Here is a 27716-nt window from a genome sequence, read left to right on the forward strand (position 1 = left end):
AAATCGCCTGGGTCTGGGTATCATTTAAAACGAATAGGTAATACAAGGCTCTATTTATATCGCTGGTTCGCGCCGGTGTTATAATTTATGATATTGTGCGTACCATCTACCTGTACACTAACTGTATCTTAACCCATTGGTAAACTTTTTTCAATTATATGTATCAGGAAATTAGAAAGCCTGATGATAAGTGATTCACACTTAGCTCTCAACTGCTGCTCTTGTTACGCTTCTGGTATAATGGCATTAATCCAGCAAATCGAAAATTACCCCGCTACTAGCGTTAGGAGTCAACTGTGAATAATCTATTATTTTAAATTTATGTCAATGATTAAAACCCACAATTTCCTCTTGGACACAATAAAATGTTTTTAACTATGCCGTGTTCCTAATTTATGAAACCTATAAAGAGTTACAAAATAACTATTCACAGTATAATTATGGGGAGTGGGAAACGACAGAACATTTGTGTCACGAAAACGACGATTCTCCATTCTTGTGGATTTTGGTCAAATAATTTAAATTAAGCTTACACGAATACTAATCAAGTACAAAACAACGAATATTTATACTTTGTTTAAAACGTTTGATTTAATAAAACCTCTCAAAATCCCCCTACAACTTAGACGATGGTTATTATATATTAGCTTTACCCTAGAAATAAGAGCGATTCAATCGATGAAAATTAATTAATTTAGGACACAATATCAAAACATTAAACAAAATGACTAGATTTCACGAAACATCCAAACGCATTATTCATGGAAATAGTTTTTTTTTGGATCCTTGAAAACTAAAATGTCTGCTTATTACTATTGTTTTGCTGAAGTCGTTATTAAATTTGAAGTATCGGTAGGAAAAAGAAAAATAATCTCCAATCCGCCGCATAGTACTCAAAAACAGCCCAGAATTTCGAGAAAAAAACCTATTCCCGTGAATTATAGACAACAATCGAAAATAAATCAAAAAAAGTACAACACGAAACAACGTTACAAATCACAAATGTGAAACTTATCGATAGTAAAATAACGCCTCGTTACCGTTGTCCGTTACACCTTACATAACTATACACCTCCAGCCCGACGGCCGGTAAAATTAGTCGAACCTCAATAAGTATATCATACACCTCTTTCACGTATAGTACTATACAAAAATTAAAAACATTACAATAATTCTACGATATCATAGAGCTTAGTAATACAAGAATCGACTTACTCCTACCAAATACCTCCCGGTACGATGCGACGACGGTATAATCGTATTTTATTACAACCTTTTTCAACATTCAATTTATTATTATAATTTATAACTATCGAGTTTATTACGAGGACACCTTGTAGGGCGTCACTCCGGCGGCCGCCGCGTCCGCGTGCGGACCGCAGACTCGCACTCTTACAAAATCCGATAAAATACAGGAGCTGATGCTCGTCAGTCTACCTCCGACCTCGCACAACACGCAGCCGGCCCGCGCCCCCCGCCCGCGGCCGGCGTAACCCAGTAGCTGCTACGCGTTTATTGTTTCATAAGTCTCAAGTGAGCGGGGACTTCGCGGCCGGAGACCCGCGGTTTACGATTTAGAAAATATCAGTGTCATTAGGCCGAACCGTTCGTAACGTTGCGGCGGCGATCGCTCGTCGGGTATGGCCGACCGAATCTATAAACGGAACGATCGAAAGTCGAGTTTTCGCTCGCAAAAGTTCTCCGTCCTCCGTGCTAAACGTGAGCTATTTATTATCCTATTATATTACGAGTAACGTCGATGATGAATATTTGTGCTGCCTCCGCGCGGGCTCGCCCGCCGCGCGCGCCTCGGGCCACGGGCGCCGGGACGCACGTCGCGAGGGTACGTCACCTTAGAAATCGATAGGAAGTCAATTTACTTACAATAAATTCCGCTATTTATTACCTATGGCTCGGCGCCGGCCGGCGGTCGCGCGGCTCGGCCCGCCGCTCCCGATTTTATAAATGTCTCTAGTCGCGATGGAGAGATCGCTCCTCGGGTCCGCTGGCTACCGACACCGCGCGCGCGGTCCGCGCGGTCGAGCCCAGCGGCGGGTGTGTCGTCACGAGTGGCGGGAGTGCGGCGCTCAGCGCGCGGCGACGCGGCACAGCGCCAGGCGCAGCACGGCGGCGGCGGGCACGGCGGCGCCGCACAGACCCGATCAGAGCCGGTCCTCCTCCTCCTCCTCCTCCTCGCCCTCATCACCGGCCTCCTCGTTCTCCTCCCGGTAGCCAGGGTGCTCGCAGATGGCGTAGTAGTTGCCGTTGTAGATGACGCCTAGCTCGCGCAGCGCCTCGCCGCGGATCGTCGCCTTGATCGTCCAGTTGAAGCAGTCGTCGGACTCGGTCTCGCGGTCGAGCCGCTCCACGTCGACGATCTTGGAGCTGAGCCGCTCGAGGATGATGCCGATGTCCTTGATGGTGAGGTGGCGCTTCTGCTCGACGTTGAGCTGGTCGATCAGCAGCAGGAACTTGTTGGAGGTGCCTGATTCCTCCTCGACGAGCGTGTTCTCGGTCTCGCTCTCGGAGGAGTCGCGGTCGCCGCGGCGCGCGGACTCGGCGTCGAGGAAGCGCACGTGACCCTTGGGGCGGCCCTGTGGCGAGGCGCGCGGCTGCGCGTCCTGGATGGGCGAGGTGGCTACGTTCTTGTGCACGGCGATGCGGCGGCCCTCCTCGTGCAGCGCGCAGCAGTGGAAATCGCACTCGTCGGGCGGCTGGCGCGGCGCGTGCGTGTGCGGCGGCGCGGGCGCGGCGCGGCACTCAGCCGTGTGCACGTGGTGGTCTAGCGAGGAGGGCGCGCGGGAGAGGCGCGCGCGCGACGGGCCGGGCTCGTCGTGGTTGACGACGGTGATGTGCGGCGGTGGCGGCTGCGGCCGGTCCAGCGAGGTCTGAATGACGAGCGAGGGCCGGCGGTCGGGCTTGGCCTGGCGCGACGGCGAGCGCGCGGCCGGCGATGCGGCGGGTCGCTGGTCCCAGTGCAACACCACGGTGACGCGCCCCTTGTTGTCCATGATCTTCCACGAGGGAGTCTCATCGTGGAGCTCGAGCGCGTGTATCGTCTCGCACACTATCTTGGGGATCGCCGAGATCGCTGCGGAGAGAGAAGTAATGTGTCAGTCGCGTGTCTATCTCCTAACGGGGAGTTCAGTTAGCGATGTGTCGCGGCGACTCACCGGCCTTGATGACATCGACGCCGGTGGGGTACCATCTCTCGCCGGGCCGCAGCAGCAAAAGCACGGTGTTGGGGGGGAGGGTGCGCCAGTAGTCGCCGTCCTCCACCTGTGTGCCGTCGCTCTCTAGCACCAGCCGCACGGGCTCGCTCGCCGCTACTGACAACTTCTCCTTACCTGGAACAGTAGCAATGTTCAATCTTAACATTCGATTGCTGTTACAAATTATGTGTGGACTGTGCTTACTATTCTAATCACTTGTTTGATAGCACTTGTAAATATTTATTACGTAACGATCTTTTGTTTATCTTCTGAGATTCGTATTCAGATTCAGAAATCAGACCATATGAAACCGACTACTATTTATAAACTCATGAGTAGTGAAGCTCCATCTGAGTATCGGTATAGATTTTAAAAATTAGATCATTTAAGATTATGCATATAATATACCGACGTGTAAATAATATAACGATATTATCGTCATCGAAGACTAAGCACATAGTATCATAATATACGAGTACATTGTGCATATTATTGCGAATAATATGTTGAATACTTTTGTATTCAACATAAGTAAAAAAGTTGTTATCCAAACATTGAGAACTTTTGATAGCTCCCATATATTGTAGCTCTACAGAAGCATACTTCTGTCGAGAATGAGCGTCGATATATCTTTAAATATCCGCATACGAGTGAAGTATCAAGGCCGTCACATTGACCACGAGGTTACAGCGATCAGGGACTGACGGTAAGTACAAAACTACAAATCAATAAGTTCTTTACACAAACCAATTAGCCTAGTTCAATATTTAACCGACGCGAAGCAATAATAATTTACGTACGTTAAATATAAAAACAGGAAATTACGATCCAAAGTCATAGAAAAAAATTACTATGAATAAATACATTAATTATGGAATAACTTCTGTTTGAACCTTTAAAAATTATAATTCTGTAACTGAACGCGCCCACGTCGAATTTTAAGAAGTGACACATTTTTTTTCACGGCCGCCATCTTTGAGGTACTTGACCGGGGCCCGCCGGTCTCAGTTGTATTTAATATGTTTATTATTTTTCTGTTATATTTGTAATTATTTTGGTTTTATATGATATTTGTAAAAACCAGTGAATAAACTTTTAATAATTGTTAGTTTATTTGTTTTCTTTTGTCTAAAGTATAGTTTTCACAGAGCCAGTACTGGCTGCCAATAAGACTGGCAGCCAGTATTGGTACCATTGGTATTGATACCAAGGTATATGCCGCGTGCGAACAGTTTGGCCTGGCTTGAAAAACTGTTCACACGCGGCATATATACCAAGCCAATACTGGCTGCCAGTCTTATTGGCAGCCAGTACTGGCTCTGTGAAAACTATACTTAGTAATAGATTCAGTAAATAATCTCCACTACAATCCATATATTAAACTAGCTTTTGCCCACGGCTTTGCTCGCGTTAAGAAGTAGTTAATTAGGTATCAAAGTTTCAGTCCGATCGGTATAAATATATATCTAATAGTTCTAACACGTGTTGCATACAAATACACTTTTCCTTTTTCTAATTATTATTAACTAATAATTATTAGAAAAAGGAAAAGTGCTAAAGAGCAGTTTACAAATTTTTGGAATTTTTAAGGAACATAGAAATTCATACAATGACCGTTCGCTACTTGTGTCTTAATAAAGTGACATGTCATTTTCAACTTTCGCGTTGTATTATAATTAAAACTTTTTAATCGGGACTTAACGCGACTTATTCAAGTAGTAATGCTACTACGAATACATACTAGTCTACTAAGAATACATACGCAGTCCCCTCGTGACCACGGCCGTTGCAACACGGCCGAAACGTCAAGAAAAAGTATGTATTCGTAGTAGCATTACTACTTGAATAAGTCGAGTTAAGTCCCGATTAAAAAGTTTTAAAGTGCCATGTCGTTTTCACATTTCATCAAAATCAATTCAATTCAAATGGACCTACTTCATGCAAATTTTACCTTTCGAATATGAGTTTTGAATATAATAAGGACTAAATTAGCTTACCTCTGTGAATTAACTCTTCGAAGCTAGTCACAACCAACCCCTTCCTCACGCTCCTCGAGCTGTCCCATATCTTAAAAGGCCTCTTCCCTCTAACCTCCTGAAAATATCATAGCATGTACTCAACAGTTTACCAACAACATTGTGGATAATGTAGCAAAGTAATGTGTAAAATACGTAAAGATCTTTTGAACATAAAGGTTCAATAAATATTTTAAAAAAACAAAATCATATTTTTTTGTGGCAACTGTATCTTAGTTATATATGTGACATCTATATTTAAAGTTTAAACATCAATAATTTAAAATAATACGTAAAAAATGTTTTTACTGAATAACAAAGCGAAAATCATTTTGAAAAATTCTACATCGATAATGATATTATATGAATGTCATGTAAACTCATGGTCGAGTTGAGCTACAACTCATACAAGCATCGGAACATGCAAGCTACGGGCTACGCCGTAGCCCGTCTACGTAGCGTAACCGGCGTGGCGCACTAGATGCAGCGGTGCAACGCCCCAACGACCCGCTGCCCTCCCCTCCCCCCCGCCTCGCCCCCCCTCCCGCCGCACCCGCCCCGCGCTCGCCCGGCACGCCCCTCACCGCACGCACTGTGCGTCGACCTACTGACATCGCTCTGCACAATCTTTAATCCCGCCTGCACTTTCCCAGCGTTAGGCAAAGCACCACCACCAGCTGATCGAAGGTCACGCAGGTGAGCGGGGAACATGCGTGGTATGATCGCGAGTGATGATGCGACTACGTTCTACAGTTACCTCTTGTATTTCCACAATCATATTGACGACCACAAAAATGTCCACTTTATGTTTTCACTTTTTTAGTATCGCTAAGAGAACCCTGTTAAAATATCATTATTTACTGGTTGGTTAGTAATGATAATGATAAAAAACGTCAGCAAAACAATTAGTGACACCTGTTGAGAAAGTAACGTACAAAAAATAACTTTTCCGAAAGTAAATACCTAGCCATTTTTACTATGCAAACGACAAACTAAGATACGGATAATAATATGAATAGCAGCTAAGTAAAGCTAATAACTAATAAGTGCTAACGTTCATATTCCAGTCCATCTTCCTGAGCTTAGTTTTCTTATTTCAACTGAATTTAATGAAATAAATACTAGTGCACTAACTAAAGCAAAAACAAAAGTAATACCTATAGTTGTCCTACCCTCCAACCAAACAAAATGAGGAGAATCAAGAAAATATCGAAGTGTGTATCACAAACTAAAGTAGACGTCAATCAAAAATAAAGTCTTGTAAAACAAAAGAACTCAAAGCGAAATCAATTTTTACCGTTCGCTGTTTCATTTTAACAAGTCCAACGGCAACGTAACCCTGTACACCACTAGCGACTGTCACTGTCACAACTCACTGTAACCATTAATTTGATAATAGACGAATTTGTTTTAGGTTAGGCTCAGTACTGGCGGCGCAGCGCCGGCGAGCGCCGGGCCGCACTGTCGGCTTGCGATTTGTGATTCGTGACCGGGTCGCGGCCTGCTTCCCCCCGCGCCCCGCCCCACCCCCGCCCCCGCAAGCCGCGGGCGCGAGGGGCGGGACGCGGAGGGCGACCCCTCTAACCCGCGCGGCCCCGGCCCGCAGTGCAGCGCCGGCCCGTAGTCGATGCCGTAACATCTTCGAAATTAGCTCCGCCGATAATGCACTTTTTGACCGCTCAGGGAGGCGCCCTTAGATGACCCGATAAAGTTTGAATTGAATCGGAATTACAAATTTATTCTGTAACTTTGTATAACATTTTCTGGTATAATACATAAATGTTTTGTAACAAACATTTCATTACGACTAATGTTTTCCGGTCTATGGTTGAGGGTCTACGCTAAACATATCAGATGTCGCTGTTAGGCATTTGTGTCCTAATCCACAAAATTGTTTGTTGCAAACTTTTGAATGCAGTCTTTTCTAAATCATCTAAGGAACATAACTACATTCATAACTTAACACGTAATTTTTTGTGGGTTAGTATAATAAAACCTTGTAATGTGTAATAATTTCTAAACAATTTCCGTCTAGTGCTAAGTACTTAAACATAATGATTACATTTTAAAGCATTGATGTAAATTATTCACAAGTAAAAAATATGTTTAGACTGCAGTAGGCCATTCAAACAACTTAGTATTTTAATGTTTCAGTAGATAGAGAAGCCGACAAAAGCACTATCTAGATAACGTCTAAACCTGGACCTAACATTATCTAAAAATAAAAATGACAGATGTTATCACATTTAAATTAAAGCTCGCGAGCAGGTTAAGCAAACGAAAGGGTTATCTCCTTTGAGCTCTATTACAGTGCGCTAAGGATGATAATCGTGTGTCAGGATCTCGTGTGGTCGGAGCGGATAAATTATGTAAGGAGTGGCCTCGTTCGCGGATCGACAGGCTTTGGCCAGTGCCCCGCTTCTAGTGCCCCTGTTAGAGGGGCCCCGTTTGGCCCTGTTAGGGGCCCAGTTAGTGTGCCCCGCTTAGGCCCTGTCCCCTGGGCCCCCGACAGTAAATGGACTCTACAGCTGACCCAATAAGAGATTTTCGAGTTCTAATGGCGACCCCGTTCAGTTTTAGATTATGTTTGCAAAGGAAATGCATTGACAGCGAATAAAATTGCAATCTAGATAGCAAGCGGCCGGCTGGCTAGTTTGATGTTGTTTGTGAAATGTGACCAACGCGACATCTGGTTATGTAAACAGTTTTTTATGGCTTTTCTGATGTTTTATAAAAATGTCACATGTAGCCTACTCTTAATTAATCTATATTGTTTGCAAGACTATATGTATTTGTTGTTTGGCATCTGGGTAGTAACTAAACCTGAAATTCACAGATATCGTAATCGTTGCTTTAGAGTTTGGAATGAATATTTTCTATTGAATATCATTATTTTTAAGTACCTCCTTTTACGTTTATTTAATTACTAAGCTCTAAAACACTTGACCATTAACGACGTACGTAAGATAAAATATACCATTAATAGTTAACTTGTCACAATAAATTACTGTTTAAAAACGTTTTAAATACCACATTGAAAATTACATAACACTCAGCGTGGTGTGCTCAACCCTTTTGTGGTACGCCATGGCTTTTTAAAATTAAGAAAAAAATAAAAAAACAAAGTGTCACCGGCGGAGGTAATGAGCGACGTCCGTGCGGTGGAGTGGCAACTACGCCCGCTCCAATTACACACGAGAGCCTGGACGTCTTCGCTATACAGCCGTGTGCACCGTGTATATTAGATATTGTGCATCTTCTTGCGGGAAAGAAATTGAGACATAGTTGCGTAGAGTTAGTAGACAGATTTAAAAATGAAGGATAGGATTTTTTTTGCAAAACATAAAAAAACAAAAGCCAATTACAGCTCAAATTATAAAAAAAAAAACTTTTGTAAATAAATCGAGACCGTTAAGTACCGTAAACAAATTTCACGTACTTATACGCCCTATTTAAAATGATCGCAATTCCTGCCCCGTGTATAGAGGTATAAAGTCTAAGTGTCGATCAAAATCGATCGAGCTACAAATAGTATATTATTATTTAGCGTAAAAATAAATAAAAAACATTGAGATATAAGTACTACGTACTTAAAAATATAATAGTAATTATAAAAAAGATTTGTCGGATCTTTTAAAAAGAAAACCTAATAAAATAGTTTTCAGTAAAGTTGCAACTTAAACTTTCATATTTTGAAAAATGGAAAAGATACATAGTTTTCCTAGTAAAATTGTATGTTTTGAATATTTTAAATAATAGTTATTAATGTTTTGAATGCATTTCATTTGACGTTCAGCACTAAATACGATTAAATATATTGTATTCATCGATTTCTACTTTCTGATCACTTTTGTAAATGAGAAGTTTACTAATATAAACTTTATTTATAACAAGCTGTTACCCGCGACTTCATCCGCGTCAACAAAATGTAAAATACATAGGTAAAAAAAAAAAGTAAAAATATGTCCGCCTCCTTTTTGGAAGTCGGTTAAAAAGTAGCCTAAGTTACTCCTTATTACATCAGCTATCTGGCAATAAAAGTCCCGTCAAAATCTGTCCAGCCATTTCGGAGATTAGCGGGAACAAACAGACAGACATACAGACAGACAAAAATTCTAAAAATTGTTAATTTGGTGTAAGTACCATCTAAATATTCATATGCATGTAGTAAAAAACGGTTATTTTAATATTACAAACAGACACTCCAATTTTATTTATATGTATAGATGTATAGATTAACACTTTCACAGTCCACCATACAAAAACCAAATCTAGTTCCTCAAGTCTACTCTAATATTTATTGTAAAGTGTTTATTTAGAATGGGTTATAAGGATTATTATTTTATTAAGTAACTAGCTGTTGCCCGCGACTTCGTCCGCGTTAACATAGTATAATAACAAAGATGTATAGTCCGCTAATAAATATGAAAAAAGTAAAATATAACCTCCCCCTTTTTGGAAGTCGGTTAAAAAGTAGCCTAAGTTACACCTTACTACATCAGTTATCTACCAAAAAAAGTCCTGGCAAAATAGCTCCAGCCGTTTCAGAGATTAGCCGGAACAAACAGACAGACAGACAGACAGACAGACAAAAATTGTAAAAAATGTTGTTTTGGTGTATGTATCGTATATAGATTCATATGCATGTAGTAAAAAACGGTTCTTTCAATATTACAAACAGACACTTCAATTTTATTTATATGTATAGATGTATAGATGTTATGTTATGTTTCTATGCTCTTATTTTTCTATGCTTTTTTTAGTGCCAATGCATTCTTTTGGATACATGGACTACACGGTAACCACGTTTTCTGTCACGTGGACTGTAAAAGTGTTAAGATTTCAATTTGGAATGGCTCATTTTAAAATACATCGCAACCGCGCAACGCTTCGCGACGTTAGCAGTGGGATCTGACCCTTAGAATTCTTGTCTTGCGTGTACGTGCGAAAAAATACACGCTTATGTATGTCAGCAGGTGTCTACCACTCTTTTATTGCAAAGCTACTAAATTAAAATGATACAAGAATTAATTGAGACCTAAAAACAGGTTGTTTGCTTGTGTGTCCTCAGATTCAGATTCTGGCTGGCCAATTTGATGTGTAACTCATCTAAATTGTAATAAAGTTTAACGTGAAGTTTTGGACTCCAAATCTTTTACTTTTGAATAAACAAAAATTTCCTTGTTACAAATGGATTTCTGCTTTGAGTAACGGGTTAAATAGATTGACTTTTTTTCTTTTTTCGTAAGAAGATCATATTTCTGTTTGATTGACATAATCAAACAGAAATGATCTTCTATAATATACGTGGGAGAGCCATGCTTCCGCACGAATGGGCCGGCTCGACCGGAGAAATACCACGTTCTCACAGAAAACCGCTGTGAAACAGTGCTTGCGCTGTGTTTCGCCGAGTGAGTGAGTTTACCGGAGGCCCAATCCCCTACCCTAATCCCTTCCCTACCCTCCCTTATTCCCTTCCCTTCCCATCCCTACCCTCCCTATTACCCTATTCCCTCTCAAAAGGCCGGCAACGCACCTGCAGCTCTTATGATGCTGCGAGTGTCCATGGGCGACGGAAGTTGCTTTCCATCAGGTGACCCGTTTGCTCGTTTGCCCCCTTATTTCATAAAAAAAAAAAAAAAAACTAGTATAATAGTGCTATTATAGCTATATTATGGCATAATTGTCAAGGCCTACAGCCGAGGCTACTATACCACAGTAAAGAGTATATTACGCAGTATAGTGATAGTATAGCTATTAGCTATACTATGGCATAATTATCAAGGCCTACTGGCTACTGCTGAGGCTACTATACCACAGTAAAGAGTATATGCAGTATAGTGATAGTATAGCTATTAGCTATACTATGGCATAATTATCAAGGCCTACTGGCTACTGCTGAGGCTACTATACCACAGTAAAGAGTATATGCAGTATAGTGATAGTATAGCTATACTATGGCTTAATTGTCAAGGCCTACTGCTACTCGCGACCTTCGCTCTGGCAGCCTCATGTATTGTCACGTAACAAAGAGAGTTCAAGGCTCCTCGAGTGCTGTCTCCCGTGGCAATGCCAAGTGTAGTGGCCCGTGTATATCGCTCGCAAAATGTACGGATAAGTGGGATGTGTATATCAAAAGAGGTGGGATTTGAATATCAATAGAGTATTAAAGGATACGTCAGTATCTTTTTTATATTTATGTTTTTAAAATATGAAAAATATTGTGATTCCAAGGTGGATTTAATTTTGCAAAAGGGGCTTTTGCAAAATTAAAAGTTACCGCCGCAAAAGAATCGTCAATATTATCTTTGTATTCAGTCTTAATCTGGGGCCATAATAACATACTGAAATGGTGTAATGTATATACCTTAAACACGTATGGTTTCCGTTACAATTAATTAAATTGTTTATTAAAGATATACCAACAACATTATTGCGGTAACATTCACAACTACATAAATTATTGTTACAAGCGAATAATATAAATATTAAATAGCTTCAATCGAAGTGATGTTGTGTAGCTAAAGTATAAGAAATAACAGTGTTTTAAAATGTATATAATACTAGCTGTTGCCCGCGACTTCGTCCGCATCAGCAAAATGAGATAACAAAGATAATAAAAAAGATAAAAAAACCCTTGGTTCATTTATAAAAAAATCCTCCTCCTTTTCGGAAGTCGGTTAAAAAGTAGCCTAAGTTATTCCTTACTACATCAGCTATGTGCCTAAAGAAGTCCCGTCAAAATCGCTCCAGCCATTTCAGAGATTAGCCGGAACAAACAGACAGACAGACATACAGACAAAAATTGTAAAAAATGTTGTTTTGGTGTCTGTACCCTATATACATTCATAGGCATTTAATAAAAAACGGTTTTTTCAATATTACAAACAGACACTCCAATTTTATTTATATGTATGTATGTATGTACTCGTATGTATGTATAGATGTATAGATGTACTTGTATAACTGACTAAGCCAGAACACTGGAATATTGATCTGCAAACCACATAAGAAATAAAAAATTATGAGTCGTTTGAAGACGGAAACTATTAGCGCTGACATAGGCCACTTTGACGACGGAAATAGGTTTCCATCGTGAATATTACTTTTTGTAAGAATATATATTTGCAATGCAATTAGAATACCTAGTCCAGTAGTACTCAACCCTCTTTCAAACGGCCCACAAGCCTTGGGCTTCGTGTTGCGGGCCACAACCAAATATTTTAATTTTTAGGCTAAAAAAATAACGTTCTTCAAAATTAACGATTTAAGTGGAAGAATTCACGAGTTTCACGACGACTTTGCACTATTTTGCCGGTGGTACGAAAATTTCGAAAGGGTTTTACTTGACGTGGGCCACTGATAAAGTCCCGGCGGGCCGCATTTTGAGTATAGCTGACCTAGTCGATAAACAGTGGTCGCGAACGAGATTCTAAAGGTGGCTTTCGGATCTTTGCCGCGAGTGACCGCGACCGGTGAAAATTCAAATAAAATGCTACTTTATGACATAGAATATAAGTGTCATTTTCTACTGACATTTTGGTGGCGACCCACGCTGCCGCCGGGGGCGGCGTAAAAGCTAGTAGGCAGAGTAAAATGAAACCTATCGCCTATGTCATAAAGTGGCATTTCGTTTGAATTTTCATCGGTCGCGGTCGCTCGCGGCAAAAATCCGAAAGCCACCTTTGGGCCAGTTCTACTCGCCGGGCTAGTTCCCGAACCGGTACTAGACATTTAAACTAATAGGTTCGACGTATATAAAGTGTATACGTCGAACCTATACTACCAACTTTAAATCTTTATTAATTTAAAGTTGAAATTAGCATTTCCTGCGAATTGTCAAAGAAGTAAAAATATATATTTTTTGACAAATTTTAATTTTTATTGCCCAATTAAACAGTTTTAGGCTGACCGCAAACGCACGTTTTCCATATTCGGAATTCCGTGAGACTAGCGCAGCCTTTCCCAAAGTAGGCGATAACGCCCCCCTGTGAGCGCTGAAGGCCTAAGGGGGGGTGTGGTACTCAGAAAAAATGGGGTCGTTGGGTAGAGACTTCAGGGCTGATTTGTAATTTCATTTCATCAGGATGCATTTTAAATTAAATGCATCTATTCCCTAACATTCCTTTCAAGTTTTGGCCAGCAAGTTTTGGAGGAGACTTCTTAGAATTTAATATTTTGTTAAACAAAAATACCGGAATTCCGGGATTGGAGATAATTCCGGAATGCAAATTAAGTCGTTGGTAATGGTAAAAATATGTAGGACTACACCTGATGATGATTTTGTTGAAACCGGTTAGAAGTTGTGAGTTAGAAGACTGTAGCACTGCTACGACGTAGCATAGTGCTACGACTAGTTAGAAGACTGTAGCACTGCTACGACGTAGCATAGTGCTACGACTAGTTAGAAGACTGTAGCACTGCTACGACGTAGCATAGTGCTACGACTAGTTAGAAGACTGTAGCACTGCTACGACGTAGCATAGTGCTACGACTAGTTAGAAGACTGTAGCACTGCTACGACGTAGCATAGTGCTACGACTAGTTAGAAGACTGTAGCACTGCTACGACGTAGCATAGTGCTACGACTAGTTAGAAGACTGTAGCACTGCTACGACGTAGCATAGTGCTACGACTAGTTAGAAGACTGTAGCACTGCTACGACGTAGCATAGTGCTACGACTAGTTAGAAGACTGTAGCACTGCTACGACGTAGCATAGTGCTACGTCTAGTTAGAAGACTGTAGCACTGCTACGACGTAGCATAGTGCTACGACTAGTTAGAAGACTGTAGCACTGCTACGACGTAGCATAGTTCTACGACTAGTTAGAAGACTGTAGCACTGCTACGACGTAGCATAGTGCTACGACTAGTTAGAAGACTGTAGCACTGCTACGACGTAGCATAGTGCTACGTCTAGTTAGAAGACTGTAGCACTGCTACGACGTAGCATAGTGCTACGACTAGTTAGAAGACTGTAGCACTGCTACGACGTAGCATAGTGCTACGACTAGTTAGAAGACTGTAGCACTGCTACGACGTAGCATAGTGCTACGACTAGTTAGAAGACTGTAGCTCTGCTTCGCCTTAGCTACTAGGGTATATTGAAATACGTAGTAGAATTGCTACGTTGTATTCTAAATAGTTAATAGAATCAGGCGGTTACTTTGCGGAAATCCATAGCTTAAAATTTAGTATGTTGTTATTTTTAGCAATATTCCGCGAAATAAACCTCAAGCTGTAAGTAAATGAGTGAGTGTACGCATAGGCATGCGTTCTGTTTCGCGTAAAGTTCTATTTTTTTTTTTTAAGTTATGGAAGTATTATAAATTATAGCGAAGACAAAGAGACTTACATCAGTCTAGGTTAACGCTAATCGTTTAACAAAATATATCGCCTCCTCCATAACAGGAATATGAGAGAGAGAATGAGATATTAAACACGGTGGATTTAATTCAGACTGATTTGTCAGTGAGACTAAGAAGTTCTTACTTTTTTTTTAAATTGCTATTATTCTTAGTGATTATTTGATTTCAAAGATAATGCGCGCTAATAAACTTTTCATCAATCATTTTCTCTTTGAAGAGTCTAATGGACCAGTAGCATGCTAGTTAATAAGTTATTTGTTTCATTGTAAAATAAAAAATATAGAAATATCATAAAATAAAAATATATAAGCATGGCTATACATGGGAGAGCCATCAGGTGACCCGTTTGCTCGTTTGCCCCCTTATTTCATAAAAAAAAAACATACTAATTCCCACGTCTTTGGCCGCACTTATTTTACAGGTTTTATTGCGTGTGTTTCACTTTGCAGGCTATTTAGGGGCACAAATAATTTTCCGGCTTATCCGGGTGTGGCGCGTGGGCTAAATGTCTCAAAACACGGGAATATGCTTATATGGCCGCCCACGGGTGGGAAGTGGGCTAATAATCCAAGACACAAGGTAAAGTTCATATATAAAATATTTGCAGTCTTATGCATAGTCTTGAGCATTAAGTCAATTTTTAATGAAAAGTAATTCTTAAGTTGACGATACAAATATATCTGTGGTTTAATTATTCTACCATTATTTTATTTATCTATTGTTTTTAAGATACTAAGGGCCTGTTTCACCACTTTCTGATAAAGTGCCGAATAGGCTATTCACAACTTTTTGGACAGATTCTCCATACTTCATCTGTCAAGTTAATTGGTGGATAGCCTATAATTTGTCACTTATCAGGTAGTAGTGAAACACGCCACACACTTAGGTGTATGTATTGAGGTTTAAACTTTAATTATTATTGTAACATTATTTTAACTTATGCAATCTTTGGTACAAAGGTAGGCTAAATGTATCATTACATTTTGTTTTAGCCAAACCTTAGAGAGAAGCAAGAACATTTTCTTATAATTTGTATTGTTGAGAAATGTCTCAAATCTCTTTATTTATTCTTTTTTCATAAATAAACTAAGACGTGGCAAGGACAGTTTTTATTGCAGCAAAATTTCGAATTTTGCTCAAACGAAGTTTTGAATTCATTTCGTTAGTATTGTATTAAAAAACTTTAATTTGCATACGCCTGTTGCTAGTGCCCGCGAATAAGGGGAATTGTTGTGCTAATCGAATGAGTGCCGGCAGGCCGGGGGCGGCAGGCCAGGGGCGGCGGGCCGACGGGCCTCTGATCACGTTACTGCTAACACGACGGACACTATAACGTACATTTGAATAAGTTTGAGTAATTGTGTCAAGGAAAGGGTTAGTGTGCTCCACCATCAGCGCAATGACCTGCAAGTTATGTTGGACGTATGGCCATTATAATTTTTTTAATCTGATGTATCATGTCAATGATAGCCTATAACTGTACTTTACTATTCAGTAGTAAGTAATAAGTATTATCAAGAGCGTCGCCAGCCGATGGCGCAGGGAGGGGCAAGTTGACTTTACCTACTACAGTCTACAATTCATACTTTACTCACTCTCTATAAATGAGAAAAGTAGGTATGAATTGTAGGTAAAGTCGACAGCACATGAAACTTTTCACTTGTACTACGAGCCTTACATCTATTACCAGATTTTAATATTATAGTGGTCGTTGCTTTTGCATTATATTTGGCAACGTTTTTTAGAGTCTCTAGGGGGGGGCAGCTGCCCCTCCCTGCCCCCCCTGGCGACGCCCTTGAGTATTATTTGTACTGAAGTAAGTACTACTTTTAATTACTATGAAGAAGTAAGAATTACTTTTACTTTACTACTAAATAGTAATTAAGTAGTAGTTAGTTTGAAATTACAACATTTTCTTTGATACGGAAAATGTATAATTTTTTCCGCAAATACGACCGTGCGAAGTAGGATTCCTGGAAAACGTAACGTATTATCGTTAACTATATTATCTCCTTACGTATTCATATTTTTTGCCTTGGTTGCGGACGTAATGAATTTATATTGATTTTCGATTGAGAAATAATATTTTATTTAATAAAAGTGTAAAATTTTCTGATAAAAATATGTGCAATGTTTCATAATGTTCGGTTGAATGCGGATAAGTAATAATCGCCATTCAAAAAGCTGCCTCCTCGTTTTTTGGAAGTCGGTTAAAAATATAGTCCTTTTTAAAATCAAACTTTTGTCATAAAACATAATAATTTTGCTTAATTTAAAATTAATTTGTGAATGCCGTTTTTATACATAAATAATAATTATCTTTCTTTTTACATTGATAAGACAAGTACACTTTTGTAAGTTTGTGTTTACATTATTTACACTAATACAGTAGCAACCGCCAGCAGAACTGGTTTCTATGTATGTAAGTATGAAGGTTAGATAAAAAATGAGCTTTTTATTTTAACGAAGGTTCTTCAGAACTTGGGTACCTCTTGAAATAACCGCGACCGAAACTTATAGGTTGGTGGTCGTTCTCAACTCTATACCGTGTACAGAAGAACTTTCATCTTTTATAAAATGACAAAAATTTGCCACAGTTGTGACACAGGGCTTGTTGGCAAACCGACCAACTTAAATGACATTTTGTGCCCTAATCGGGTAGTTCTGAGATCAGCCTACATACGTCTATTATATACATTATATACATCTATTGTCATATACTTAATTTTTAAGAGTGGCCAAGTTATTTATAGTGGGAGAGCCATGCTTCGGCACGAATGGGCCGGCTCGACCGGATAAATACCACGTTCTCACAGAAAACCGGCGTGAAACAGCGCTTGCGCTGTGTTTCGCCGAGTGAGTGAGTTTACCGGAGGCCCAATCCCCTACCCTATTCCCTTTTCTACCCTCCCCTATTCCCTTCCCTTTCCTACCCTCCCCTATTACCCTATTCCCTCTTAAAAGGACGGCAACGCACATGCAGCTCTTCTGATGCTGCGAGTGTCCATGGGCGACGGAAGTTGCTTTCCATCAGGTGACCCGTTTGCTCGTTTTCCCCCTTCTTTCATTAAAAAAAAGTTATGAGTGGCCACCTTCTAAAATCTGTGGTGGCCACCTTTTTGTAATTTTTTTTAACAATGTTTACTTTTAATGATAAGGCATTAAATAATATATATAAACATGCATTTTTTATATATCATACGATAAACCATAGATTAAATAACGTATATTATTATGGCAAAACAACGCTTGCAGAATCAGCTACTTTTTTTTTTTATTATAGCCAGGTCCGGACGGCCGAAACTCTACCGCCATCCTAGGACGCTGCCTCTCCTCCTAGGACGCCATAGGCTGCCGTCATTAGGCCACTGGCCATGGTCTATACTGCCTATAGGCAGTATACATAAATCTAGAGCTAATTATAGCCAGCAGCCCAGTATCCATGATTCATTGCTGAACGACGGAACCGTACTGGCGTTTGCTGCTGTATCAATGTAAATAAGCATGTTATTATAACCTCAAACATTACTGGACGACCTCTGTGGCTCAGTGGTGAGCGCGTTGGTAGCTCAAGCCGGGGGTCGCGGATTCGAATCCCGCCGACGGAACAAAAAGTTTTCAATGTTCCCGGGTCTGGATGTGTATTAAATATGTGTATGATATAATAAAAATCTTAAATATACGAGTATGTATAGTATAAAAGTATTAAATATATTTCCGTTGTCTGGTACCTGTAACACAAGTCCATCAGGTACTTACCACGGGGCCAGACTGACGTGGTGTGAAGCGTCCATAGATATTATATTATTATTACTAATTAACAAACATTTTACACCGAAAGAAATTGAAATTGAAAATGTTAATTTTTTCCCATATATCCTATCTATCTCTGTTAGCTACCACTTTCAGAATTTTCGCAGAGGAAATTGTTGTTCATCTCATCAAAATGAAGCTACTCACCAAAAATAAGCGATAGTAATCAAATGGAAAACATGTTCTAGGGAACCTGTACTAATACCGAAGTTCGTAAAATCCTTTTTTAGATGAAGAGCAATTCTGAAAATATGACACATCACACAGTTCCTTAACAATTTTGGAATTGTAAACTTATTTAGCGGCGTTGCGTACTTTTTAAAATAGGTAAATAATGTTAAAGTTCCGCCAGGTCATGGGACCTGATAGAAAAATCGTAAGACGAATGGAGCTCGCCAGCGGAGAGTGAGAGAGAGTACAGTGAAGAAATATATTCCGTCACTTTCTACACCGGGACGAAAATGAATGCCTTCTCTCTGTTTCTTTTTCTCTTCTTCATACACTCGTACAACGCGTTGTTTTTTATCTTAATTTAACTACCTCTTAATATTTTCAGTTTAATATTGATGCCAGAACTTATTTTGCTACATCTCAGATAAAAGTCGACGAATAGAAATGAATAATTTAGAAAATATATCCAAAACGAAGTGACCGTTGTACATACAAAAAAATATTGACTAGACCAAAAAAAAAATGTAACAAATATCTTTTGAAAGTAAGTGGAAATGACGCGAGGAATCCTTATTATATAGTAAAGTATAGTATTAAATTAGTAAGAAAAATTTACAAAAACGTCAACTAAGACATACAAACCTGTAATCAACATTAATTGTTTTAGAAAAATTAAAATATCTTAACTTAAAACCTCAAATTATACAGTTAATATAATAATTTCAAAAGCTTATGTTAATGCACTTTGTAGTTTTAAAATTTAAGACGAGGCAATTCTAATCTTGCGGTTATATTTATGCAAAATATGTTTCTAATATACAAAAATATAGTAAATAAAACGCGTTACTCCCTAGACAGATATTCAAGTATTTTACGACTATCGTATTGATCTCATGTTATAGCTTTTCCATATGTATGTTTGCAATATTTGTCGCATTTTTCATTTTATCTACTCTAGTATATTAATAACTGTTACCCAGTATTTTTCATTTTGTAATGAGCACCTCATGTTTATTTTTATGCTTCGGAGTTTCGGAGCGCTGTGCGGGTGCTACGCGAGTGCTACGCGAGTGCTACGGGCGGCGCTACGGGCTACTAGCGCTACGAGCTACGGTGGACGGCACCATACATAATAATATAAGACTAGTACATTATGAGAGCTACGTGTATAACTGAGGCCATTCTATATCGATTCGACTTGGTTTATGGCTCTATAGTCAGAGTTCAGACACCATACATCGACAGTAGTCGTTAAAATAATAAGACATGGAAAATGCTAGGATATTGTAGTATTTAGCGAAACCATCTCCAATTTTGACATCCAAAACTGTCGCAGAGATACGCCTACTTTATTTACGTAACTTTACGACTGTATAGCCAATCACCACTACGTTAAATGCACATCATGAACGACCGATCTCGACGGTGCTCCTCAACGAGCTCAATTCTAGGGCATCGGGGCCGAAACGGGGGCCCCGACACGGCACTCGGACTAGGGTTCCCGTGCATGGACTACGATAGAGCGAGAGGGACGCGCGCATACGGCCGCGGCGCGAGGGAGCGGGACGGCGGCTGCGGCAGTGCCCGCTCCTCCTGCAGCTGCCGGTGGTGACGGTCGGCCGGGGCGGTGTACCATGTCTCCGGGCGAGGCGGGGCCGCCGGTTACGCGCGGCGGCGGCGGCGCCGGACCGACGCGGTTACCTCTCTGGCCATCGCGGCATGACCGCCGGAGGCCGCGGGCGCGCGCTCACGCCGCCATCTTCGAGGGGCACAGCCCGGGACTCGCTCGCAACTCGCACAGCACTCCGCGCTGCGCCGCGTGGGCGGCGATCGATGCGCGAGCGCGCATGCGCCCCCGAGCGCGCCCGAGCCCGCCCGAGCGCCGCCGAGCGCGATGCATCCGCCCTGACCCACTTTCCGCGCACACTGACCTCCTTCTCCGCACTTCTAATGGAGCGAGGAGCGAATCGTTCGGATGCGATGCACGGTGCGCGCCGCGGCCGCCCGTTCCCTTCCGACCTCGCGCACCCGATTCACCCCCTTATTATCGCGGCGGAGAGCATGTATCGCCCTGCACAGATTTGCTCTGCTTTAGTAACCTTCGTGGGGGAGTGCGTTTTGACTCCATCCATTGCACTGTTAAGGCAGCATGATAAGTTATATTTATATGTAGTATTTATACGCTGGGAAAGCAAACAATGAATAACGAACTGTGAAATAAAAGCAAACTCGGGCCGCGTTTATTTTACACGCCGACTGCTAAAATAATGTTATGAGTTCAGTAATCAATTCTTATCGGATTTAAGATGCTTTCAATAGCGTTTGTATTTAAAGAATAGGGTTGTATTCTATAATCTATTAAAATACTTATCTATATTCGGAATCGGCTCCAACGATTTTCATGAAATATAGGGAGTTTCGGGGGCGATAAATCGATCTAGCTAGGTATCATTTCTAGAAAATGTAATTTTATTCGTGTTATACCGAATACCGAGCGAAGCTCGTTCAAATACATAATTATTATTATATTTTCTCAATGGTCAGATACCTGGAAATTGTTAGATATTAAATACATAGTGGTCGTACTAAAATTATCGCTTTTTATAATGCATCGCTAGATTATCTAAATCAAAGTATTTTTACTTTTATTATTATTTATCTGTGTAATATATTTTAGCAATTATTAATATTATTTATATATTATAATGATGTATAACTAAATACTTGGTATTTATTTGATAAAGCTTCAAATTATTGATAAACAATAATTATTATTTCTCATCCGATCCGATTTTGGTGAAACTTCTACAGATTTAGAGTAGGTCACGGGAAGATATATCGGACATGTTAACGTTCTACTAACGCTAGGCGACCGCCCAGGGCGCCAGATAAAAAGGGGGCACCGAAGGCAGAGAAAAAGCACTGCCAGCACCCTGGGCGCCAAAGTTAAATCTCGCCCAGGGCGCTGGTAGTACCGTTCTAAAACCGGCTGAGGGACTTTGTGTTTCCTTTATCTTAATGTCACAACAATTATTACTAGTAGAACAAAAAAGTGTCCATTGTTTTTTTTAGCAACAAGGAACCCTTATTATAGTTTCGGTCTGTCCGTCCGTCTGTCCGTCTATCCGTCTGTCCGTCTGTCTGTCTGTATCTGTCCGCGGTTTTGCTCGGAAACCATAGGACCTAATAAGCTGTAATTTGGCATGATTCATACACATATTAATGGCGCCGACAAAATGGTACATAAAATGAAAATTCTTTAAAAAATATTTTTTTATGGTACCTCCCCTACACATCAAGCGGAAATGATTTTTTATTTCGCGCCCACCCCATCGAATGGGGTGTCGTTGGATAGATTTTTTTAAAATATTATGGGTATTTATTAGAGATGCGCACAATCATAACTTTGGCCGACTAGCCGACTAGCCGATTAGTCGGCTGCAAAGGAGCCGACTAATCGGCCGACTAGTCGGCCAACCGATCATGGTTTCGGAAGTTTCCGTAACGCTTTTTTTTACTGCTGATTCGCGGGTAAGTCACACACGCGCCTGCGAACGTGTCGGATCGTGTGACGTGTCATGTTTAGGGAGATCGCAGACGGCACACTTTTTGTGTGATCGAGTCTGCGGCGCACATACAGTCGGCATGGCGCGGGCGCCGTCTGCGATCTGCCTTACTTCGCGTACTTTTTTTTAACCAACTTCCTTTTTTATGTTAAGTACATTATACAGTTCATGGTTTTCAGGAAATATTTCATGTACACATACAATAAATACATGCAATCTTGATTTAATAATCATAGATATAAAGTATTATAGTATAGATGTAGTCTTAGCCCGTCATCGCGTGGCCATTTTGTGCTTATTTTCATACAAGTAGTGTGCGTTTATTTTCTTGAATATTTCTATTTGTCGATTATTTCCAAGCACACAAAGATACAGGAAAAAAAGTCAATTAGTTCATGATATCGATTAACTATAGGTCAAGTGATGAGAATCCGTAAACACATGTAAAAAGCTATGCAATTTTTATAGCCAAATTATTAATTGATGTGACATTTTTAGCACTAATGCCTTATATAACACGAATATGGGATTATTTTACTTATAAATTATCTTTTTAGCTTACAAAAATACCGATTGATAAGCCCAAAAAACGTTTTTCAAAACTTACGTATTTTATGTTAAATCCACGTGTTTGAGGCATTCTTTGACCATTTTTATGGTTTATTATTTAGCGAAACCACAAAACTCAACAATATCTAGCATTAAATGTTCACTAAAAACCTTTATTAACACTTTTATTACATGAAATATGCAGACCAACTCCTTTGTTATGTCCTAGTAAGTAGGACATAACATTACACGCTTTTGACGCTTATACACCGATAAAAGGCTCTCTCCCGTTTATAGTACCTCAATGTTAATAATACATACTTACCTAATTTGTTGTTAGCCGGATAGTCGGCTCTTTTTGCCGACTATTCGCTGACTACAAAAGTGGCCAAATAGTCGTTAGTCATAGTCAGTCAGTCGTCAACATCTCTAGTATTTATAGATCATTTTCTAAATTAAGTTATCCATTTGTGAAATATTAAGTTTTAAGAGCCATTTCACATTTTTGCGCTACTCAAGTTTAGGTAAATTTGTGTAGCGCGCAAGACGCGCGGCGTGATCCGTGCTGGTCAGTATAGTGCGTAAGCATAACAAATCATCTTGATCCTTTTATAAATAAATGTACTGTTACGATTTTATTTTAAATGTGAGTGATTGGTACAATGAAAATAATGATTTTAAATAATACAACGTTTCTAATATTGATCATTTTATTATTTCGCATTAATATTTAGACATTTTTATGAACATTTTTTACATTATTATACATATAAAAAATAACAATTTTTTATATTACAGCCAATTGAAATGAAAAGTGGTACTGGAGCTGCCGTTCGTCTTTGACAAATAGATAGATAGATAAATGGGTTATTCATTAAAATAACGAACTTATTATACTCAGATAATTGCGTTAACGAGCTAAAACGAGCTAATTGCGTCCGAGTTTTACAAAAAAAATTCTCTAAGCTGCATTGATCTTGCTTTTCGTGGGTCAATCAATTCAGGTAATATACATTTATCATAAAACTGAATTAATTTTGGCAACATTTTTTGCCTCCAAAATTCCTCGTCCCTATAAACTCTTACAACTTTAAGAGGAAACTCGGCACCAGTCCACACAGCAAATAAACAGACATGTTTATCTGCTACATTTAATTGTCCCTGGACTTGGTAAAACCAGTCATTGTTAAGGGTTTAGAATATATTCATTTTTTTCATTTAATTTAAAGCATTTAAGTTTTTTTTGTTTCAACGCAGTTTCAGGATCTACCCCAAATGCAGAGCTTGGGCATTTAATTTCAACTATGCCGTTGTCGAAAACTCCGTCTGGCGTAGCTCCCAAAAAGCAGTAGTCTTTGTGGATAAATAAACCACATTTATTTATGTGAATGTTTTCTTGCACACTGAGTTGGAGCAACGCTTTTTCTTCATTCTCTTTCCCATGCTTCACAGAAGCAATATTGCTTAAATCGTAACTATATAGAAGAGCTTTCACAAGTGGGGCTGAATTTTGGTTGGGTCTACGTTTGCAAATTTGCCAAAAGTAGACGCTGTGAGTAGGCACCTTCTGAGTTCAAGCCATAATGAACTCTCTGCCTGCAGTATTGTAGATCTCTCTATTTGGTGACGATTTGAGGCCTGTTCTTTTAAATTATCCAAAAAAGCTTTTTTAGCGCCCTCAAAATCTTCATCACTCATGTCTGGCCTCTCACAAGCAACACCATAATCCTTATCTACTTTGGCATAGTGTAATTTTTTTCGGCTCATTTTTGCCCTTGCTTTCACTTCCCGACAGTTTTTAGCATTTCTTCGAGCTTCTAGTCTTTTTAGCGATTTGCCAGGACTTTTATTGATTGCACTTTTATACAATACATATTGCGGTTTACCAGTATTAAAGGCAACGACCGCTGCGTAACACCGAGTCGTGTAAGAGTCTTTGATTGAAAAGTTGACTCTTTTACCACCCACCATTTTAGCCACGATACTATTGAACTGCTCTGCTCGGTTGTTTGTAAAGCAGTGTAACAGACTGCGAGAGTTAAAAGCAAGTTGAGATGCATTTCTTTGTAATTTCAGCATAAGTGTTTGAGCTTGAGGAACTAAATTGGGTTCATTTTTTCTTTCTTCGGTACAGTAGTAATCATCACATTGCGTGTGATCGCCAAAGATGTGTCGAGGACTGTTAATAATATCTTTTTGTAGACTTTCAATTTTGTTGTCTATAGTTTTATTTTCATCTTTTCTAAATTTGATTGCACTACGCACTGCAGTTCTCAATCTAGTCAAACGGTCATTAGTCAAAAGCTTTCGTTCGGCTAGCGGAACGGTGGTGTCTTTTTGAAGAAGCAAATTTTTACCATTATAATTTCTTAACAAGTGATTTGTGCACTCAATTTTTTGGATTGGTACATCAGCATACGGTCGGCTTTCTAAAATACTTTTGTAAGTTGATGAATCACCATCTGCAATCAATGTCTTGTAAATAAGACTTTTTTCATTAATAGACTTTTTAAAACCCTCGACTAGTATTGTCTGCTCCATACTGGTAGATGACCCTGAATGATTTTTAGTACACTTGTGTGTACGTGGTGTTTCTTCTTTTTTACTTGCTCGGGTGCAAATCATACAAAATTTGTTTCGGACTCCAATGTGTAACACTTTACCAGTGTATTCCCCGATAATAGCAGCAACACCAGAAAGAGCAGAGTAATTATTTTTTATAAGAGCGTTTACTCCAGCATGCGTCAGCTTCAACCGCAATCATAGCTATTCCAGCTTTACTTACGTCGCCACGTAATTTTGCTGCTTCTATTTCATCCTTAGCCGCATTTAACATTGTCTCTTCGGCAGCAGCTTTCCACATATCAGAGACAGAATCATGTACCTTGCTGTATAACCTAAATGATAACGTAGGTAAATCCATAGACGCAATTAACTCGTTTAAATTGGAGAGCCCAATTCCTATCATGATTGTACCCGAAACAGTTTTAGCGTTAAGGTCGAAATTTGACTGCTGAGTTTCCTCGGTTTTAATAACAAATTTAGATCTACATAATGCACATTTCAGCTCAAACGTAGATACAATACCTATTTGTTTTTCTTTGACTATTTTAAGATAGTTTAGTTTACAGTTGAATTTCTCGCCATGTTCAGCTATTGTCATTATTTGTTTCCAAAAATATCGGAAGTTAATTATTCTGTTTCCAACAATAGTGTCTATTACGTCTACCTGCAAAAAGCAATTAAAGATCATAAAACTTAATGAACTTAAAAACAAAACGAAATTAAAAACGAAGGGAAATTAAATACTTACAATTTCTTTTAAACTAGATGCATTTCCTGTTTCAACTAAAATAGATGAATCAGAATCTTCGTCCTGTAATAAAAAAAATATGTGAATGATCAAGTCTTAGAAACAGTTCAAAGAAAACTTGAAAATAAGTTGAAAACACAGTGAAGTATTGCAACGTTTGAAAAATTTAAAGTCAGTCATTAATTGCTTATTTATTTGATAAAGTGCATGTTTTAGAACAATTACCTGTACATTCGATTGCAGTGATATATTGCCATCAGAAATCGAATTTTCGGTATGTGTAAAGTCCGATGTTGTAGGAGGTGCTAACGCTAACTCATGTTCCTGAAACATTAAAGAAATAAATGAAAAAATATAGGTATATAAAAGAGTATTGCAATTTTCGAAAAAAGTAAGTCTTTTATTGCTTAATAACTTGATAAAATGCATGTTTTAGAATAATTATTACCTGTAAATTAGATTCAAAAGACATATTGTCATCAGAAATAGAATATTTTGTGTGTATACAGTCCGATGTGGTAGCAGGTGCTAATGCTAACTCATGTTCCTAAAAACATTAAAAAATTAAATAAAAAATGGTTGGTAAAGCAGACCAAGGTTTTACGATATTGACACAATATTGACCAGAAAATTACCTCTTCAGGTTTCTTCTCTGATTCGTATTTTCTGGCTGCTAATAGTGCTAGTCTGAAAAAGATGTTATTATTATTAACACAATATGGCCTCTGTGGGTAGTATTCAAGTTTATATTTTAACTACAGTGGATTTAAGTAGTTAAAACAATTTGGAGTTTTGAAAAAAAATTGAATAATAGGTACATAATAAATTATATAAATAAATATGTACATGACTTTTTATTATTTCGGATATAGAGACCTCCGGATATAGTGACGGCATTAAAGAGGTCCCTCCGCCGTCGTTATAAGCAAAATTTACTGTAGTTGGTAAACTTGTATTCCTTCGCCGAAAAAAATCGCCTCCGCGCGCTTAACCACCTGAAGGTAGACTGGTACATAATACCCAACGTCCGCCAATGTAAATGTGTGCATAAAGTTAAATTAATAAGAAATAAATAAACCTACATGAAATATATACACACCTTGCCTGTGTTGCTTTACGTAAAGCGTCATTGTTTTTACGTTTCCTTTTTTTTATGCACTGATAAGCTGACTTGTTTCGACCCATTACCTAAAAACATAATACAATATATAAAATACATGTACTACATGTAATACATGTACTACATGTAATACATGTACTTAAACAATTCAAAACATATTAAATATTTGTGCAACTTACGTGAAAGTATCAAATTCCGTGTGCCGCACTATACCAACACTGTATATGCGCGTGAGAGCGACAGACCGATATGAAAGAAAGAGACAACTGCAGACGCAAAATTTGACAAAGGTCTAACCTCGAAGAGCTCTTCCGAGCGACTGATTTCTTTCTTCGGTGCGCGGTATTATATACTACGATTTATTTTATTTATAAGCTTGTAACGGAAAAAATTACAATTTTCAATTATTTTTTTATAGGTTCCCAAATAATGTAAAATTATTATGGTATAAATAGATTCCCGTAATTTCTTAGTTTTTAATGAAAAACAACACTCTAAAAATTGTTGTTTTTTGAAAAAAATTCGTAATTTTAAAATTTTATTAAGGCTCAACGGACATATTTATGGAAAAAATTCTTCACTATGATT

At 39.2% G+C, this 27716-nt stretch overlaps 2 protein-coding genes across 10 annotated transcripts; both read right to left on the minus strand.

The window, feature by feature from the left end:
• On the minus strand, nt 1–20364 carry LOC121731946. Of its 9 annotated transcripts, none has more exons than XM_042121655.1 (5): nt 20282–20364; nt 5985–6066; nt 5210–5306; nt 3174–3347; nt 1–3091 (listed from the first exon to the last, which is right to left on the minus strand). In XM_042121655.1, the coding sequence occupies exons 2-5, from the start codon at nt 6003–6005 to the stop codon at nt 2163–2165; spliced, it is 1221 nt and encodes a 406-aa protein (XP_041977589.1). In that variant the 5' UTR covers nt 6006–6066; nt 20282–20364; the 3' UTR covers nt 1–2162. The 9 variants fall into 9 exon arrangements, with proteins under 9 accessions (XP_041977589.1, XP_041977585.1, XP_041977588.1 ...); XM_042121651.1 differs by having other exon boundaries at nt 5985–6602; XM_042121654.1 differs by having other exon boundaries at nt 20214–20364.
• LOC121731887 lies at nt 20328–27512 on the minus strand. Its single transcript, XM_042121563.1, has 8 exons — nt 27308–27512; nt 27108–27196; nt 26644–26695; nt 26457–26555; nt 26234–26332; nt 26009–26071; nt 25783–25924; nt 20328–20527 (listed from the first exon to the last, which is right to left on the minus strand). Exons 2-8 carry the CDS (start codon nt 27191–27193, stop codon nt 20328–20330), a joined length of 741 nt encoding a protein of 246 aa, XP_041977497.1. The 5' UTR covers nt 27194–27196; nt 27308–27512.
• Nucleotides 27513–27716: the final 204 nt, after the last annotated feature.

Source organism: Aricia agestis, chromosome 11, assembly GCF_905147365.1.
Source record: "Aricia agestis chromosome 11, ilAriAges1.1, whole genome shotgun sequence".
Taxonomy (NCBI): domain Eukaryota; kingdom Metazoa; phylum Arthropoda; class Insecta; order Lepidoptera; family Lycaenidae; genus Aricia; species Aricia agestis.

Bases quoted from the DNA above. Each gene is read 5' to 3' on its own strand.
- LOC121731946 (XM_042121655.1), bottom strand. From the start codon at position 6,005: ATGATTGTGGAAATACAAGAG. The intron at 5,307-5,984 runs GTAACTGTAGAA...TGATATTTTCAG, and splicing joins TGATTGTGGAAATACAAGAG to GAGGTTAGAGGGAAGAGGCC. The intron at 3,348-5,209 runs GTAAGCTAATTT...CTACTGTTCCAG, and splicing joins CGAAGAGTTAATTCACAGAG to GTAAGGAGAAGTTGTCAGTA.
- LOC121731887 (XM_042121563.1), bottom strand. From the start codon at position 27,193: ATGGGTCGAAACAAGTCAGCTTATCAGTGCATAAAAAAAAGGAAACGT. The intron at 26,333-26,456 runs GTAATAATTATT...TTAATGTTTCAG, and splicing joins CTTTTGAATCTAATTTACAG to GAACATGAGTTAGCGTTAGC. The intron at 25,925-26,008 runs GTAAGTATTTAA...TGCTTTTTGCAG, and splicing joins CATCTAGTTTAAAAGAAATT to GTAGACGTAATAGACACTAT.